This window comes from Melospiza melodia, chromosome 8 (genome assembly GCF_035770615.1).
Source record: "Melospiza melodia melodia isolate bMelMel2 chromosome 8, bMelMel2.pri, whole genome shotgun sequence".
NCBI classification, from domain to species: Eukaryota; Metazoa; Chordata; class Aves; order Passeriformes; family Passerellidae; genus Melospiza; species Melospiza melodia.
The window spans coordinates 14,226,471-14,246,287 of NC_086201.1; the positions used below are offsets into that span (position 1 = coordinate 14,226,471).

Here is a 19,817-nt window from a genome sequence, read left to right on the forward strand (position 1 = left end):
TAATTTTAATCTACATAAAAATGGGCCAAAGAGGCAAGAACAAAATAAAACCTCTGTTCTGAGAATTAGACAATTCATGAAATCCATGGTGCAAGACAAAAACCACAAAAACAAAGTAAACCCCCCAAAAAATACAAATTAAAAAAAAAAAAAAAAAAACAAAATACCCAAACAATAAAGGAAAGGCTGTGATTACTGCAAAACCATTGCAGCAAGGGAGTTATTATCCTAATATCTAAACAATTGTGATAAAAATGTTAATATTATGCACAGTAAGCCTCAGCTAATGAGGTAACCTTAGTATTATTACTGGGAAAAAAAAAAAGGCAAAGAAAAGAAGAAAAGCAGACAACAGTGATGAGTCCCCTTCTCCTTCCGAGGATGTATATTCTATATCTTTAAACCAGATTTACCCTTAGAGAATACTGAGTATATTCTCCTATTGCACTAAGCTGAGCACGTTACAGCTCCACAAATGCTGCCTATTTCAACTTCCTGCCAGTTAAAAAGAAAAAGCACACACAGCCTCTTCTAAAGAACTAATATACATCTTCTTAGTACATCCATTGCTTTGCTGAAGGCTGAAGAAGGCAAGGTCAAATTGTATTCAGCACAAGCAGAAAGGTTTGTTATAGTTTTACTGTGAAGGAATTTATTAACTGCAGACTGAACCTGTCTCCCACACAGGAGAATGCTCACTTTTCTAATGTTTTCATGATTTCCTGAGGTGAATGATTAATTTCACCATCATTAAATATAAACTTCCCCTCTTTATGAATATTCACACTATAGCATAGTTAAAGAGGAAATTTGCAAGATTAAAAATTGATGATTTCCAAGTTTGTACTCAAATATTTCAGTGAACTTTTCTGGGATATAATAAAAGTAATCAACTCACTTCCATTTCATTTAAAAGCCACAGTGCACATGTACCATAGAAACACACAGTCAAACATAAAGTAAGTTCCACAAGTCTCAAGCTTATTCCTTCTTTTCCAGAATGATGTTAAGGATGTTGAAACAATGTGTTAAGAACCTAAATAATTTCACTTGAATGCAATGGGCTAGACTTCTAGAGTTAGTTATCTAACAGGTGCATCTGCTTCCAGGAATCCTCTTGCTGAGTACCCTGAACTAAGATTTGCAATAACTAAATTATACCTTGGACAAGAGATTTGAAAAAAGCTGGCTTTATCTCTGTACCAATTTCTCACAGTCACATAAATGACTGTCCAGTTACTAAGAGGATAAAGCAGAAAGAACACACATGATGGCTCAAACTCCTCCCCCACCCAACATTGGTATTTATTTCATTTTCATGAAAGAACAATCCACATGTACCCATATAAGAACACATATTTTACTGAAAGACACAAAAGTCAAATATCTTTGCAGAGAACAAACAACCATCAGACTCTTACATTCAGTCCAAAATGAAGTATTAAAAGTCCCCTTCTATAGCAGCAACTTGATTCCAGGAATTTCAGTTTTTAGAGCAAACAAACACAGTCATTACATATTTTTCATATTTTCACTAAAGTGAGCAGACATGGGAACATTTGTCTTAAAGTGAATAAAAAATTTACAAATATAGTCTCTTCAAGTCATGTATTACAGGATTTCTGGTTTTTAAATGGCATCTCTGCATTGTTCACAAAAACCACACCTGAAGACAGTAACGAACAAAATTCTGTTAACATTGTAAGACAAGTATGGATGAAAGGTGTTTTAGCTGACAAATTAACAATTCCAAATTTTGTCTTTACTAGTGTAGCATACTGCAGAGAGCACTGCAATATACACCATGGATTTTGCATGTTAAATTGTTGAATCTATACTGCTCTCCATCACTGTATTTAGTACCTTCTTATTCTGTTACCAAATTTAAGTTGCAGCCAGCTTAACTCCATTATGTCATTATATCTGCAAACAATTCAAAACATTCAAAATATTATATGCCATATTAGTTTGAAACATTAATAAGAGTATTCCATCTCATTTTTATTTATTTTCAGAGAAATACTTACTCTACTTGGTCTTTAAAACTATTGTTGAACACTTAACAATAGTTGAACACTCAACAATGTGGCTGAACAGTGTAGAGCTAACACTGACCCAAGGGTTACTGATGCAACTAACAGTAAAAGATTTAAATTACCTTCTGTGTAAATTCATCAAGGACAGAAGGATTCCTAAACATTCCCTCTTGGCTATCTTCACTGCAAAATAAGTATTCTTTTTATTCACTTCTGGCTGGGATTCTTCATTAATTAATGCCTGTGCAAATGGATAATTTGTCTTTTATATCTTTTCCCTTCCTAAAAGACTGAATGTTTTCAGGGTGAGTATTTTCAGAGAAAAGATGATGTAAGGCCTTTCAAAAGTTTTAAATATAAACCAACAAAAAATCAATGCACTTAATGTAGTTAGATATGAGCAAAATAAATTATTACTGAGAATAATAAGGTCAAATCACAAATTGAGATTATCAGGAGGGTAAAAATCTCTTTCTTTTACAGCTTTGGTTTGAACTTGCCAGAAACAAGCTTTTTCAGCATTTCAGAATTTTTTCCTTCTGGTGGGGAGGGCCATCTGTCATGATCTGAGGAAAACAAATAGAAGAATTTACGTAGTTGATTGAGAAACCAGACATTTTACTTTTGTGTCCTCCCACTGCACAACTTTGACCACTTGAAGGGCATTATTTTGTAGCCCACTTCTTACCAGGTATTTCCAGGCCATGGCCGTACAAACTCTGGCCACCATCCACAACCATGGTTATCCCAGTTATGAATGATGCAGCTGGAGACAGCAGGAAACACACTGCAGGAGAGATCTAGCAAAAGAATGGCATTTTAAAATCTTAATTTCAAAATCTCAAATTTTAATCTTTCTTAAACTGCTAGGAATTGTTCGTGTCAAAGAAGCTTGTGAAATTTTTTACAAGCAAGATCTAGTAACATTTTCTACTTAGTAACAAAAACTGTAACAGCCTTAAAGCCCTCCTTCCAGCCACAAACATCAAGCATTTAACAGAGGAAAACCAGTATGCTGTCACAGAGCAGCATCAGATACCAAAAAACAACAAAAATGTTGATCAATTTATCAAAGATGCACATTCTTGGTGGAAGAGAGCTAAGTGCTTTTAAGATACACTTTCCTCCCTTTAATATTCATTCTTTCAGCCCTTCCTGCTGAAGTTAACTTTTTCAAGAAATAATGTTTGCTATCAAAACACTTCAGCTGTAAGAGGCAGCTGAATTAAATCTTCTGTACAACAGTGACTACTGGTTAAGTCTCTTACTTGGCACAACCACACATTGGTACAAGCTTTCTTCTTTTTAAATATTCCATCACAGTGCAAAATTAAATCTTTTTTGTTCTCCATATAATAAAGTGGCTTCAAAATGGAGACAGAGAAGTAGGCATATCAGAAGCATTCTGAAATACATTACCTCCTCAGGAACAGCTGACCTCTTGGCAGGAATCTTTGGTATGCTCTTTAACCACATCATTACACCTTGTTCTCCATAGTTTGCAACAGCAGTTTCTGAAAATACCAGTCCCTATTTAAAACAGCACAATGACACTTAAGTTCTCTTGCATACATTTAAACTGATCATTCTAAAATTTGAAGTTGTCATTACTGATTTTCTGTGGGACTGAACCATCTAAAGAGCACTTGAATACAAGTTTTTGAATGTAATGGCACAGTATAATTTATACAAGAAGGTAATTTGGCTGCTAGCCACATCTCTGTTCAAGCACAATAATTCTGATTATTCTAAATCTCTGCTGTCGCTTCAATAACAAAAAATTGAAGCATAAAAAACTCAGCCGCTGCTTTGAAATTACAAGCATTTCATGTTAAATTACAGCAGGAAACTACAAAGCCACAAGAACAAGTTCTCAAAAGTTTCTTGTCATTTGTAGGAGCACTAGACCGATTTATTGTGAATTACAGAAGCAGATTTCAGTCAGAATTCTGACTCTCCCTACTTAGCTGCTCCAGAAGCAGAAAAAGATGACTGTGTTTGCTCTGGTGACCACACAGTCACCAGAGTGACTGGTGAGAAGGAAGATAGCAATGTGAACACAGAGTTACATCCACCAGTTAGGAGAGAACTTTTAGGAGTCAAGTTAAGGTAAAATAGCAACATTTGATTTGACCCATGAAGCACATACTAAGATGCTGAAGATACCTGTATAATGTATGTGAAACTTTTATTCAGAATGCACATTTCCCTCTCTATGTATCCATTCCCTACAGGTTACTCTCCTCCCATAAGGCAGTAACAATTTTGTATTGTTACCACAGACCTGATGGGTCCACAAAGGTGACAGAAGTATTATTGTAACTACAACAGGGACTTTTGTTACCAGCATTGTAACAAAGCTAGCAAATACTTCTAAAAGACCCAAAGCCTTGAAGTGTTTTCTTGTCAAAAACATCTTCTGACATGTGCTATAATATCTAATCAGCATGATTCATTAGGTAATTAGCATGCCTGAAAAGTATATTCACATAATAATGCTGTCTTAATTACTTACTTCCCCAAGACTTGATAAATCAGAAAAAGCAGATAAACAGGAAATACAAGTCAGTGCATCTTAACATTTAACATGTCTCCAGATGAATTTGGTCTCACAAAGGTTACATAAAAGCCTTTACCTGAATGATTAACAAACATCTGCCATTAAGCATTCTATGCTATGCCAAACAAAGCAAGCCAGATGTTTTACGACAAGAGGCAAAAAGAATACACAGACATTCTACAAAAATAGTAGCAAGATCTTCCTAAGGATCACTTAAACAAACATGACACTTCACTTATGACACTCACTGTGAGATAAGCTAAATTCTGACTGTAGAAGTAGCTGGACAAAGTTTATGTTTCCTCTTTTAATTTCAAGGGAGTAAATGTGCAAAATAAATTGTGGATAAGAGAAAATTACAACCAATTACACATTCTCAAATGTCAAAGCTAGAGCTTCTACATAACTTTTGTATCTGCAGCACTACAAAACATAGCTGCTCTTTCTATACAGTTACTTAAAACAACTCTACCTGCTGTCTACTTCCTCAGAAATGTGGCAGGCATATTTTAGCTGACCTGTATAGTGGTTTCCTGTCTGCATCAATTTGTTACAAAAAAAAAAAAACAAAACATACATATTTACATATGATTTCTCTGAGAGATGGTACACTCCAACTACAGTCTCTTTATATGCCTAAAGCTGAACTAACTTAACATGTAGGAGACAAAGTAAAAGGCATTATGTGAGACATTCAGAGATTTTCAAACTAAGTTTGTGAACATAGGTGGAAACCGTCAGCATACCTGAACCTCAAACAGAAAAGGTCTCCTGAACTCAGAAGTAATGTATCCATTACTGAAACACAGAGCATTCAGTAATTTTATGTCAAGGCTTTGTAAGACAGGTCACCAACTCCTACCAGTATTATTTCATTTAGCTATAAAAAAACTAAAAACCTAGCATGCCAAGTCAAGGCAGAAAGCAGAAGCAATTTTATCCCACATCCTCTGACTCATCATCCAAAAGTACAAAACACTGTCAAATGGTCCAAAGAACACACTAAGGGAATTATAAATAAACAAATATATAAATAATCCACAAACAGTTACTGGTAATAAATTTAAAAATCCGCTTTGGTCCAAAAGCTCTAACTATGAACATGTGTAATAGCTGATTTTAATCAGACCATTTGCCATTACTTACAGGAGCAACACTGTTGATTCTCACTCCACTGTGAGCCCATTCTAAAGCTAAAGTCTTGGTTAGGTTATCCACTGCAGCTCTTGCAGCTCCTGTGTGCCTATGGAGAAAAGAAAGCAAAGGAAGCATCTGTTCCCTTAGCTAGGAGTCTCCAGTGGTAATTCTACTGCAGCCTCATTAGGGAATTCAGAGTGGTTTTCTGTGGCTGGACCAACCATCTGGAAGAGAGAGACTCTCTAGTTTCCAAGTTTGACCATAGCTTCGCTGTTTAAACAAGCCATGCTGTGATTTTCTGTCATTGCTAGAAATATTTAAAATCTCTTCCCCAATGCAACATCGGGTCAGCTACTGGAGTAGGAGGCTTATAGAAAGAGAAACAACTGAAGTTCAAATTGTGTAAAAGTACCTGTAGGTTGCACAGGTAAAGCAACACTTGGAAGAACAGTGGTCTGGAAGATTGTTTAAATCTTCTGACAATCATGATTAAAGTAAATCACTATTCAAAAATTACTGTGGGTGGATGGAGATAGAGACATGAGAGTCAGAGTGAACTCCTACGCCTTGCTGCTGTAGGTAACCAGTCTGAAATGATTACAAGCTTGAACAAGTGCAAACAGAATTACTGCAGCAATGAATTGTAGAGAGTTTTAGTCAGAGAAAATGAATAAATTTAGCTGCTTTAGCCTAGCAAAATAGACTAAGAGGAGACAGATACAATAGCTTCTCAGATACAAGGAAAGAATAAGAAAAACTTAAGATAACTTATTCATATGTTTAGGCCAGAAATAGATAACCTCCAGGCACACTCTGAGAAAACAGGACAACGTTTATATTCAAAATTAATATTAATAAAAAACTCCTATCAGGTAACTTTAGGCATGAGTGATGGCTGGACTTGTAAAGGCATATCTTTTTCAACAGTACACTTCTACAAGAAGTTCCAATCAGTTAAATTTGGAAGTAGTTTTGTCCATCCATCTACATGCAAGGGTTGCTTAGGAAAATGTTTTCACCGTTATTCAGAATGAGCTTGTTTTTCCTCTTAGTTCAACTCAAACTGAAACATCTTCAGCCTATTTGCCATGATAGCTGAACCAGATACCACAGATACTGAAATAACTGTAGCTTCAGCACCACCGTGTGGATCTCTATATTTATTCTGTACTGGGAAGAACAAGCTAGTGAGAAAATATGCTGCTGTTCCTTAAAAATGTTGGTTTTGAAAGCATTCAACCCTGAATGAGGACAAAGAGAGATAATGCAACACTTGCTCAAAATATATTTTTATATTTCAACAGAAACTCAATTTCCAAGTAAAAAAAAAAAAAAAAAATCAAACAAAAAAAAAACAGACAGCAAAGGGAGCTATTACCAACTAAAGCTTCACTGACAAGTCTTGCTTCATAGTTTCTTACAAACAAGTGGAGAGAGACCAGAGATGCCATCTACTGGATTAATAAGAGATCCCCAGACATACTGCCAAGTGATACTCTTGCTCTCTCTTGACCTAACTACTGTATTTCTCTACCCTGCTACTACCCAGTACACACCTCTCTGAAGGGTTTAGGAACAGTTAGTATTTCTGGGGGAAAAATATAGGAAAGTATGAAAAGAAAATATATATTACGACATTCCAGGGAAGCCATTTCTCACGGCAGCAGTAATGTTGACAATGGCTCCTCCATGTTCCTGCATCCAGGCATTGTACACTGTATGAAGGAGGAAGATAACCTATAAATATCAGAAGAAATGCATAGAAATGAACTTGCCAACTGGAAACCAAACTTGGAGTTTTAACTGCAATCACACTACACATTTTAGAAGAACAATCTGCTGTTTGTAGCACAGCCTTGCCAATCCAGAGGTGAGGCCATGGGGCAACAGGCACAGTCCAGGTAAGGCTCAAGGATTGTAGAGAAGCACTGGATGGAAATTAATTTCATGTTTCCATGTAAATTACTTTAATTTCCACATTCCAAATGCTGTCTGAGAATGACACACCATACTTAAATTTAAGCCTAAATTTATATCCCTGAAAAAAGTATTTTCCTATGTTATACACAGTGAATACAGGCCTTGAAAGTTAAGTGGTTTTCCTATAGTCCTTTAAATGAGTATCCAAGTCAACTGACTTCCCAAACCTGGCCTTAACTAGAAGATCATGCTTGCCTTAAATGTATGTTTGTATTTATGAACAAATGTAATATACCATTTAATGCAAATCTTTGGATGAGATTCAGGAAAACAACTACCCACTGTCAGGTAAGTGCATGAAAAGAAGCAGCTAGGGAAACTTGACATTTCTTATCTTCTGGTATTTCTGTAAAAAGCAAAACCAAATAAACATAAAAAGCTTAATGTTCAGACCTTACCTGCTTTGCAACAATAGAAGGTCCCTGTCAGATTGGTGTCTATCACAGCATTCCAGCCTTTTGCACGGATGGCTTCAGAAGGACTTGCAAACTGGCCCCCTCCATTATTCACCAGGAAGTCAATCTTGCCATGCAGACTCAGTGTAGACTTCACCAAAGCTTCTACCTGAAACAGTATTTGTTAGTGAGGTATGCTGATCAAGGTCTACACCCAGTTTTCTTCTCAGATAGTATTTTCTCCCTCATGCCCTTTTCACAGAAAAAGAGGAGGTCTAGCCTTCAGAGAGGCTGTGAGATTGGTATGACAGGATCAGCCAGCCAAGAAGGACTGGGCTGTATCCATGTTTACTTAGGAAATTTTGCTGGTATAATGCAGGTGCTGCATAAAATACCAGCACCCAAAAAAGAAGGGGATTTAAGCTGCCAAAGATTTGTGAAATCAAACAGACACAAAAGCCCACTACACACAACCTACTGAGAATCTCCTGATGTTCTTCAAAAGAGTGGGCGTGTTCACATGAGATCTGCAGAGTTCCATATAATGTAGCTACTGTTATTTTTATCTGACCATATACCTGACCATTTTAAATAGAAAACATAACTCATCTGGAGTTTTATCATCGTTATCTAGAAGTTTAGTATATTCACTACAGCTCTGACACATGAGTTGGCAATAGCCAGTCTTCTTACACAGAGTAAGAAGGTTAATTACCCTACAGAACATGAAGTCTAAAAAAATGCTGGAAATATAAGTTGCTTTCTTTAGCAAAACTATTATTGCAAGATAGTAATAAGAACTCCATAGCAACAACTTAATATTTATCTCAAGAAACAGGAAATGGGACAAAATGATTGTTTCCTGCTCACATCATCAATCATAACTAGAGATCATGCATCAGTTATTCCTACTCAAGCATATATAAAAAGATAACCTAGCATCTGTGGTCAGAGAAAAGCACAGAAAAAAAAATCCCCAAAAGACAGGTGGAGCAATGCTGCCACTCAAACAGATAGGCTGGTTGATATCCTTCCCCTAGCCCATTCTCTGTATTGAGTTACAATAGAACATCAGAAACAGAAAAAAGTGCAAGCAATGCATTATCTGTATCTCACAATGAGTGTTACCAACCCAGTCTCAAAAAGGCTGCCTTACTATTTACTTACTAATCTTTTATTTCTAACAGCACAGAATGGTTTTACAGGATAGTATGGATCCTGTAAGGATGCATCTCTTGAAAGAAAAAAACACTAAGCAAGCAAATAATGACTGAAAAACTAGTGCCTGCTGAGAAAAAATGCCTTCAATACCTAAACCCATTCTTCAAATTCTGAATGTCATCTTATTCCTCACTTATTAGTCACTGCAGGTTGTGGGATGTGAGGAAAAAAATGCAGAAAACCAAAACATCTGTGACAGTAGTTCCAAATTCATAGCTTGCAAGAACAGCCATGCCACAAGGACATTCTGGCCTTTACTTCTCTCTTGTTGTGAGCAAAGGAAAGTCATGTCTGGCTAGACAGCAAAAGTTATGCTTTGCTCAGCAATATCAAACTCTTCTCCCTGTCAGTCTGAGAATCTTACTTTGAATATTATTCTCTGTAAGTCACTGAAATATGGGCTCATTTATGGAACACAAATGGTTTCAGTACAAATAAGATTTGAACAGACTAAGGCTATTCAGACTGTGGAGAGATAAGAGAGAGAAAGAGAAGGAAAAATACTAAGAATGAAAAAAAGAAAAGACTGAAAACAAATTAACAAGAAAAATCCACTGAGAAGAGACATTCAAGCAACTTTTCAACAGCTGGACAAAATGTATGTTATATGTTATAGCATACCAATTCAAAATGATTCATATGGTGCATTTAAGAAACTGTTGTTCCTACATGTTGCACCATATTCTCAGGAAAAAAAAAAACAAAACAAAACCCAACAACAACAAACACACATCAGTTCTGCTTTCTGAAAGCCAGGAAAGGCCAGAAGGCTCTCCAGTGACAGCTCAGATGGCTCCAACTGTAGCAATCTTCACAAAGTCTTCTGTGCTGCAGGAAAGTATCACTGCAGTGCTTCTCCCAGTTACACTAAATGTGGTGACTGCAGCCAGCAGCACAGGGAGAAGGGAGGTCTGGTAGAACACATTTAAATCACAGTGACTACTAAAGAAGATTCTTTTCTATTGCTGTAATTAAAATATCCACTTGGAAGGAACTTAGAAAAGCTATTAAAGACTCTGTGGAAGCAAAGCAAAGCTGCATGAGGTAGAGCTACTAGTTTAAGACATTCTTCTGATAAACACAGAAAAGAACAAAATCAGGCACTTCAGACATAACCAGAAGATTGGAACACTGCAATAAGGAACTTTTGTGTGTGACTGCAAGTTAAATATATTAGGCAGTAGCCCAGACTTACAGACAATTGAGATGACAGCAGTCACTGACTCAGAGAAAAGGGACAAATGTCCACATGCATTCACAGGTCACCCTGGGTCAGTAAAACACACAGGCAAACAACCCACTACAGAGTTTTAGAGATTTGTGATTTGGTGGCTAGAACTAAAAGGCATTCTGGCACAGTGGTAACAGGTATTTTTACTGTGTTACTGCTGTGTTATTTAAAAGCACAACAACAGGAATCTCTTATCCACAATTCCCCACCAAGCCACAGCCTTTCATGACAGGCTTCACACAGACAGGCATTAAGTATTTATAAACCAACTGAGCCTAGGCTAAGCTATAAAGTTTATTGGAAAAGAAAAGCTACTAGAGAGCTCAGACACAAGGTATGTGCTAAGTAGCACTACTGAGGCTGTCTGAAGTTTTGTTGATGTCCAACTGACAGATTTTACCCTCAGGGTCTGGTCCAGCAGCAGGTTCCGCTGCTGGAGCTCAAGTATGGAAAGGAGACACCATGAACAGAATTCTGAATTGCTGATTTCAAAAACAGCCATGGCCTACCAGAAGTACAAGGATTTTTCTTCCACTTAGCTAGACATGTAAGCTTCTACTTATCTAGGTGCCAGTTAAAGGAATGCTTGTCCACAGAGTATAGTAAAAAGGCTTCACAAGTGTAAGAATTTAAAGAGTATTGCTGCCTGTCTCAAAACACTGTCAAGGCCACAGAAGGAACTTAGCATAAGATGATAAGCCACCAAAGCAAGAACTTGAGAGAAGCACAGAAGGGAGGAATTTGCAACAGGAAAGCATTAATTCCAGGCCTAGCAGAGGTAAGATCAGGTCAGAACATCTTGGTTAATGCATCTGGACAAAAGTGCCCACTGTGGCAAACTGTGGGAAAGGAAGCAACTGCTCATACACATCACCCCAAGTTATGGGAATGGCACCTGTGACCACCCCATGGGTACCTGAAGCTTGGCCAGTGTGAAGGTGGCACCCTCAGAAGACTGACAGGACACTGCTGCATCCATGGCTTGGGACCATCAGCTGCTCAGTCTCTGTCTCTCTCAGTCTCTCTCCCTCCCCTTAATTCAGACATTCATTCCTCATGTCTTGTCCCTGTCAACAGATTTTGCTGTGGCTCAACATTCAAGACACAAAAAGAGATAAATAAAGATACATGTGCACACAGAACTGTCTGGTTTGCATCTCAGCAAGAGCAAACTGATCTGCTCTCAACACATTATGAGGCCAGGAAATATGCAAACAATGAAAATCACTTCAGTTTCATAATCACTAAGAAGCAATTTCTATCACTATATACACTGCAAACCACAGGAAAAGAGAACAGGTGCACAACCACTGCTCCAGGATAAAGCCCCATGACACAATACAGAAATATATTCTGATGACAGAATAGAGAAACCTCTGGTCCTCTTATCCCAGAACCTTCAACTCTGCCATTTTTAAAAATAAAACAGGTTTTTTTATTCTTTACAGACACTCAATGGAAAACTAGTTAAAGCAGCAGCAAACTCATGACAAAAATAAGCCTGACAGGTTATGCAGTGGTTCAAAATCCTCCATCAAGCATGATTATTTCTTGCACATTAAACAAAAAGTAAGCTTTGCTAGAAAGCAAAAGGGCTTCTGAGGATGAAGATTTAGATACTTAAAAATGTGAATTCATTAAGCTATTCCCATGATATTTGCCATCAAGCTTCTGCAATAATTAATTCACTGCACCTTCTTTGCCTCTTCCTAGGCCAGAAAGAGTTCTAACAAACATCCTGGACTACATGATGAGGGATCAACCTTCTAATGCTTGAATTTCACAGATCCAAACCAGAGGCATGAACCGTGTCATCTTCAAAGCAGGTCAGTTACTTTAAGATTTGCAAAAGCAGACAAAAAATAATCTTCTGGCAATTTGAAAGCACCTTCATCTTTCTTAAATTTTCCCTATTCAAAGTCCCTCCCTCCAATTTATAAAATTCAAACCAGGACAAAATGTATAGAGGCCTTTAGAGAAATGCAGAACAATTGATGAAGAAGGAGGGATAAAAAAAATGGCATTTTGTAGTAAAAAGAAATGGCTTGATCCTATAGGTGATGAGGGTGGCTTCCTTTGAAACAAAGACTTACTCTTAAAAAGACTTCAGTGAGATGTCAGAGAGAATGATATATTAAATGAATTATGTACTTCTTCAGGAAACTTCCTGGGCTTTGAAGCTTGTGATAGATCACTTCTGACATCTAAGGGAGCTTGAACTCCAAAGTTTTTGGTTTTTTTCTTGTTGAAACATTTATAATGTTTTTCTCCTGCACATGTTCTTTGGTACCTGGTATAAGAGCTAAGAAGGAGGATGTTGTGACTCACAGGGAATTCTTGAGGAGGCTGTTCCTCTCTACCCAACAATGTGCTCCTGGGATTTCTGAAGTAAATACTCTTCACTCACACTAAGCTGAAAGCAAACAATGAGTTGTAATGTTGCTAATGAGTAGCACACAGAGCCAACACAGTTGTAACTAGTCCCATTTCTTTCATGAGGGAAACCAAAAGCTGCCATGCCCTCCCATCCCCTCTTCCACTGCAACAGGAAGCTCTTCCTGTATTTGTGAAAATACTGAAGTGAGTTATACTACTGTGATACCTCTACTCAATATTTGCCTCTTAGGCTAAAAAAATCCTTAACAACATCTTTTACTGATTCCTATGACTCCAAGTCCCAGGCACTAAATTTTAAGTTAAGAATGGAGTAGGTTTGGAACATGAATGTACAACACTCTTTGAATCAAAGTAAAAGCCCAAAGGTACTTTTCCTCTAGTTTCCCCAAGGCAAGCAAGTGCAAATTAGGAAAAAAAGTACTTTTCACCTCTGCTGCTCTAGGAGACATAATAAATAAGCAACAGTAAGCAGTGGGATGTGGAAAATCTGCCATACACCTCAGTTCGGACTGAGTTTTCAGCAGAGTAAGTTAACAATTGTTAATTGGAGTTTATCTAGTTACAACTTACAAACCAAAGTACCTCAGTGTAAGGAAGCACTATCCTCACTACAAATTTGAGCTGAAAACATAAATTTCTGGTCCAACAGTAAATTTAGAAATTAGGTAACACCTGGTCAGGATTTAGCAGTCTTTGAGAATTTCAGCATTACCAGAAGAGAACAGAGCCAGAGAGGCACAAACTGAAGAACAAGAATGTCAGGATGTCTCCAACCAATAAAATATCTGGTCTTGTAGATGGACATCTGGAATGGAGAAATATTTACCAGGTACACAAGTTCTTATGTTAACATGCAACAGAAACTGCATCCCTTGTTCAGATCGTCAGCAAAAGGCTTATGAAATTTTCTTAGTTTTTTTTTTTCTAAATAGGACTTGAACAGAAATAAGAGCAGTTGCAGAACTGAAGTAAGTCAAACTATAAGACTAAATCAATGACTGAAAAGTTCAAGACAAGAGTTTAATCTGCCTTTTTCCTCTGAAGCCAGTCTTCAATAGAAACAGACATGAAAGGACAATGGTTGAAGAGAACTTCCACTGATAGGAGACATCCAATAGAAGCTTCACAAATATCATATGAAAAGTTCTAGGAAAGTTCTGGTGTGCCTGTAAATGGGTAAAGTTTAAATTGGAAACAGGACAATTTTATGATAAAACTGCAAGGCAATAGCAAAGACAGAAGTTTCTTCAATTATCAGTATGGCTACCCATACACAGAACTCTTTACACAGCATTATAAAGGCGGCTTGAAAAGCACCTTCAAAAACTTCCAAAGCCACTTAAGCCTGTTTTGTCAAAGAGGCATTTAGCACACTTAAGAAGGAAACAAAGAAGGAATGGCAATTTAGTGGAGATTACCTCATTTCACCATCCAAGCAAACCCCAAACCATCTCACAGAACACTGTAGTTCTCACTGATCAATTTCAGACTGATGTAGAAATAAGATTCACCTGCAGAAGGTTATTAAGCCAGAGTACTCTCTCCAAGAAACAGACCTGAAAAAAGCATTTTTCCCTTTTTTCCTCTTTACCTCTTTTCTTTCCTGTAGCTTTAATCATGCAAGCTGCCCTCTGACATCTGCCATAACCTATTATGTTGCACTGCTGATGCCAGTAAATACACACCTAAAATTCACTGGTAGGTGAAGTGACATACAGCACAGCCCCAGGGTTCATCTCCTTCAGGAGAGAAAGTCTGAGTAGAGCACTATAAATATTTTATGGCACAAACTGTTCCACAAGGGAAGAATTTCAATTTTTATTTGTTTTATGGCTATATTGTAGGATATTTCCAGAATATATAGCTACTGAAGGTCATTAATATTTAGGTTAAGAGAGACTTTGAGAGGTTTAAAAAAATGTAGCAATCAGTGGTTACTGGAGGATTTTCTAGCTGTCTTCAAAAACTTAAAAATCCAACCTGAAGTTGGACTTTTAAATATTTAATTACAGAGATAAAAAAAATTAGGAGGTGCATGCAGACTTCTGAAGAACCTGGATTATGTACTTTTGCTCTTGATCTTCCATTTTTTGCAATATGAAGAAAAAATTTAAAAATCAACTTGAATAGTAACAGAGCTTGCAATGAGGCACACCTCAAACTGCAACTAAAATTTCTGACATGGCTAAAATATTATATATCTATGGGGTTTTTGGCTTACTACAAGCCAAACTGACAACGCAGGGCACTTGTGGCAAGTCACAAGCATTCAGATTCATGCTATGCCTTCCTGTTTGAAGGAACTATTCTGAGGTCTCCATCTTCACAAGTTTACACCCCCTCACTTCTGTCACAGCAATGTGACAAAGAATCATGCTAAGTGGGCTCTGCCTGCTGGTAGAACATGCCAGTTCCAAGGCCTGCATCTCCCAGAAATATCTGAAACATACAAGCATGGTCAGAAATATATTTGCCAATATTTACACATGCTTTTTTGCTTAGGTGGCTAACAAATGTCTTCCCTGGGGAAGCACACCTATCCAGATCAATTTTCTTTCTTTGCTCCACCTTTCCCCTGATCTAAGCTACTTTTGAAAAGACCAAAAGTCTTTAGAGATCTGAGAACTTATATACACAGAATGCTTTTGATATGTTAAGCCCCAGAACAAGGTCAGTAATCTTTACCTCTTCTTCTTTGCGGATATTGCACTGCATGGGGGTCACTTGGGCAGGACTCACAGAGGCAAATCTGTTATTCAGCTCTTCTGCTGCAGCTTTTAATCGGTCAAATTTACGAGAGGCAATGACAACACTGCAACCTGCGTGTGGAGACAAAATGAAACATCATTCAGCTAACACAATATTGCTATATTTTTAGTAACATCATGGAGATTTCTTGTAGGATGTGCATTTATTAGTCACTGACTAGAAAATACAGTGTTGAAGCTCTTGCAAGAGAGAGAAATACTGATGTCAAAAGCTTCTTAGCAACAAGATCCCTCTGTGCCAGGAAAAGAGCAATTAAAAAAAAAAAGTCCACAAGATTTCCTCTCCTTCCTGCAGAAGAGACGATAACATGTGAGTTGCAGAGTCAGCAAAGCAGCTTTCAGACATCACTTCTGCTGCTTCTGCACACAGCTGCCTCATTTATCAATTAAGTGATTTAAAGACGTTTCAGCAGGTCTTGATTACAAAAAATGCTTGCTCATAGAACCACAAAAATAATCTTCTTGTACAACTGGTTGTAATTTTGAGTAGCAGTGAGTAAATGTAATGGTCTGGTTTTTAACTCTACAGAGACTGAAGGAAAGGATAATAGCCTCACAAGATTAATCCCTATCTGCAGTCTACAGACAGTGGGAACAGAGCCCTCCCTGTGGCACTGCAGAATCCTAGCTGCAGAAAGGAGAGAAAAAAAATCAGGCAGGAGCTCAAGTGCTCCTTTTCTTCATCATTTGGAGGCAGAAGGATTCATTCTACAGAGAAAAAACAATGCAGGTGCCAAATTTAAGTCAAGCACTCACACTACAACCAGTCTAATTTCTTCTGAGACACCAGTGGACTCAGGACAGCTTTAAGGCTTCAGCAATTGCTACTACACAGACTAAACCAAAAGACACCAAATTAATTCCTAGTGCAAATCCAGCAGGCAGTTTCATGTAATGGTAAGCAAATGGATAAGCAAATTACTAGCCAAGCAAGCAAGGAGGTCTTGCTGCCAGCTTGCTCCTTCCATCATCTTAGCATTTCAGCAGAAGTAATCTCTTCTTCATATCAGGTCTGCTGCTCATCTGCTTTAATACTTTAATATAAACCATACTCAACCAACCAAAAAAAAAGGGAAAAAGTTAATATCTTGCCAGGCGTGGGGGTTTTTCCCCCCACCTCTGTTGCAGAGTGGAATTTGGCCTCTCATGTGATCAAGCAAACACCAGAATCAAATCAAAATAACTAGGGGGAGGAAAGAGCAGCAAGCTGTTCATCTGACTCAGACAGTCTTGTGAAACTATATATTAAAATAAATATTAAAAATAGAGGAGTTTAATTCTTCCAGGGGGGAAGCTTTACAACTACAACTACAAGTTTAGGAATACGAGCTTCACCTTTAATTAGTGGCTATCTTAAAACAACACATTATATAAAGACAGTAGTCTCTGAGGTCTCCTGATTTTTTTTTAATTAAGAACTCCAGTCACTTGCACAACCACCTAACTAAAGCAAAGTTCATCAAATGCCACACACAATTACCAATTAACACAAAATACTGAATCACAGTAGCCCAGTTGTATCTACCAACTTAAGTGCTCATTAATACACACATTGACATAGAATAAGGTTTAGTAAGAGACTATATTTTAGCTAAATGTACTAATTGGGAGAGATTCTAATCACTGGAGAACATTTGGTACATACTGTGCAAGCTGACAACATAACTTTCTTCACAAAGAATGACTGGACCATTTCCTGATAGGGTCAGGGAAAAGGCCACAGGTTTCCAGATAAAAGGTTTAAATTTGTCCAGAAGGCCTCAAAGGAGACTGGTTATATAAACAATGTATATAACAACAAGCATTATGTGTCAGTGCTCCTATGCCTGTAAGAACCAGTCCCCCTTACCTGAAGTGCAGGGTATACATGGAAATATTTCCTAATCATTATCTTGTCAGGAGTAACCAGAAGGTCTACAGGTAAGGAAGGTTATTCAGTCACTCTTAAGCTCTGTATAGCTCTTTCTTAATTTTTTCTCACGTGCTTTGCATAGATTTCTTTTCTATTGTGTTCTATTTAGGCTGTTACGGACACACTTTTGTTATTGTATTTTTCTTGAGAAAAACAGCAAAAATCAAATTAATCACAATTTTAAGGTAACTGGGTAACATCACCAACCAATATTGTGGTGATGCTTAAAAAGTACCTCTTTAAAGCAGCATGTAAGGACACCTGAAAAAAAAAATACTAATTTCCCCAGTAATACAAAGGTAACAGAACTCATCTTCCATTCAGCTGTACAAAGCAAGTGGAAAGCTGCGGCACAAAGGCCAGGAGAGGCAGAGCTGTCTCCCAGCACAGCCTTAACAAAGAAAGCTCCTTACTATGCAGTGCAGCGGTGCACATTCCAATAATGCAAACCACGGGAGTGTGACACCGGGAGCTGTAACACCAGCGCTGGCATTCTGAGCGCTGAACCTAATCGTGACAATAAACTACCCAAACCCAGGCTGACGCCGATGATCCCTAGCAGAGCTGAAATCTGCAGGAAAGGTTTTGCAAGGTGGATGTAGGAGTCATTCCTACCTCTCCTGGTCTCATATCAGACAGTCAGGGACTGCCTTTCACTCTAGGTTTTACCACTTCTCCGTATTCAGAGTGGAAAGAAAAGCTACGCCGTGCATCATGAAGATGTTCTTCAATTTCAGGACATTCCTGAAACCGCAGACACTGGGAGAAGCACCACGTCTCTAAGAAGTTACCGTGCGGGCAGCAGTTTGAGGATACTGCTCTGTAAGAATCAATGTTCAACAACCTTTACCTGTTCCTCCAGTTAAAGCAAGACGAGAACTCATTGAAGGGAGAGTCGGAGAGAAAGGGTCCTGGTTTAACATAACCTCGCTGACCTCTGTGTTTAAACAGCGAGTGTTTTGCGGGACAAAAGGCACAGCCCCACACCAACCTCACCTCGTGCCCCTTGCTGACCCTGTCCCAAAGTCCCACCCACTGGCTCCTGGCACCGTCAGCCCCCGAAAGGCAGCAGAGCCCGGGGGCACTTCCTGACGGCCCCTCGAACTCCATCCGCCCTCCCACCACCCGCCCGGCGCCACTGCCCCACCGGGGCTTCCTGCGGAGCCCGGCCCGCGCCCACCTAGCGCCAGCAGGTCGGCGGCGATGGCCTTGCCGATGCCGGTGCCGCCGCCAGTGACAATGGCGACCCGCCCGCGGAACAGCCCCGCCGCCAGCAGCCCGCGCCCCGCCGCCGCCATCTTCCCCCTCCTTCCCTCCCCTGCTGCCCGCCTCAGCCGCGCCCGCCGAGTGACGCGCGGCCCCGCCCGCCCGGGGCTCGGCGCCGGGGACGTCGGAGCGGTGCCGACGGCGGTGGCGGTGCCCGGGTCCGGCGGTGCCCGGGTCCTGCGGGGCGGCACGGCGCCGCGGGCGGCAGGTAAGGCAAGGGGAGCGGCTGTCCGCTGTCGGTATCGCCGGGTCCCGCCCCGCGGGCAGACACCGCTCGGCGCCCGGGAGGGGTCGGTGCCTCCGGTGGCGCCGCGGGGTCGCCGCTGCAGCCCCGCAGTGAGCGCCCACCTGCCCGCAGCCGCGGGCTCGTCCGCTTGCAAGGGACGGGGTCGCCGTGGTGTTCTGTTCTGCTTCGGGTCACCTTCCCCTGAGGAGCCGCGGGAGCGGAGCCGCGCCGGGAGCAGCCGGGGGGAAGCCCGGAGGCTGTCACCGTCAGGAGAAGGTGCTGGTGTGCGCCTGCCACGGACCCACGGGCGGGCAGTCCTCTCTCCGGGCATGGACTGTGCAGGGAAGAGGCCGCGAAGGCTGAGGTGACAGCGTTCAGCATGTCCCCGCTAGAGTCATTTTGGGCTCAATTGCCTTTGTAGTGGTGGTGTCTGCTCCCCCTCTCCCGGCCCCCTTAAGATGGCCCTAACTGAGCTCGGTGTTAACTGCTCAGAGGACAGGCAGCATTATTTTCTTTTCTGTCCCACAGTGAAGTGACAGAGCATCTTTGTCCGTGGCAGGTGATTGTAACCGGCGCTGATGTGCCCAGCAGCATGTGTGTGCATGTTCAGTGTCTTTCCAGGCATCTCCTCTGTCCTTTTCAATAGAAGAGATGTTTGAAAGTATGTCTCAATTTTGTCTTGTTATTT

General features: G+C 39.7%; 1 protein-coding gene across 1 annotated transcript; it reads right to left on the reverse strand.

Annotated features, from left to right (window-relative positions):
- Positions 1-1,281: 1,281 nt before the first annotated feature.
- Positions 1,282-18,935, reverse strand: PECR (peroxisomal trans-2-enoyl-CoA reductase). The gene is made up of 8 exons (XM_063161849.1): positions 18,818-18,935; positions 15,643-15,776; positions 8,112-8,277; positions 7,367-7,448; positions 5,743-5,839; positions 3,456-3,566; positions 2,725-2,836; positions 1,282-2,602 (listed from the first exon to the last, which is right to left on the reverse strand). Exons 1-8 carry the CDS (start codon positions 18,933-18,935, stop codon positions 2,514-2,516), a joined length of 909 nt encoding a protein of 302 aa, XP_063017919.1. The 3' UTR covers positions 1,282-2,513.
- Positions 18,936-19,817: the final 882 nt, after the last annotated feature.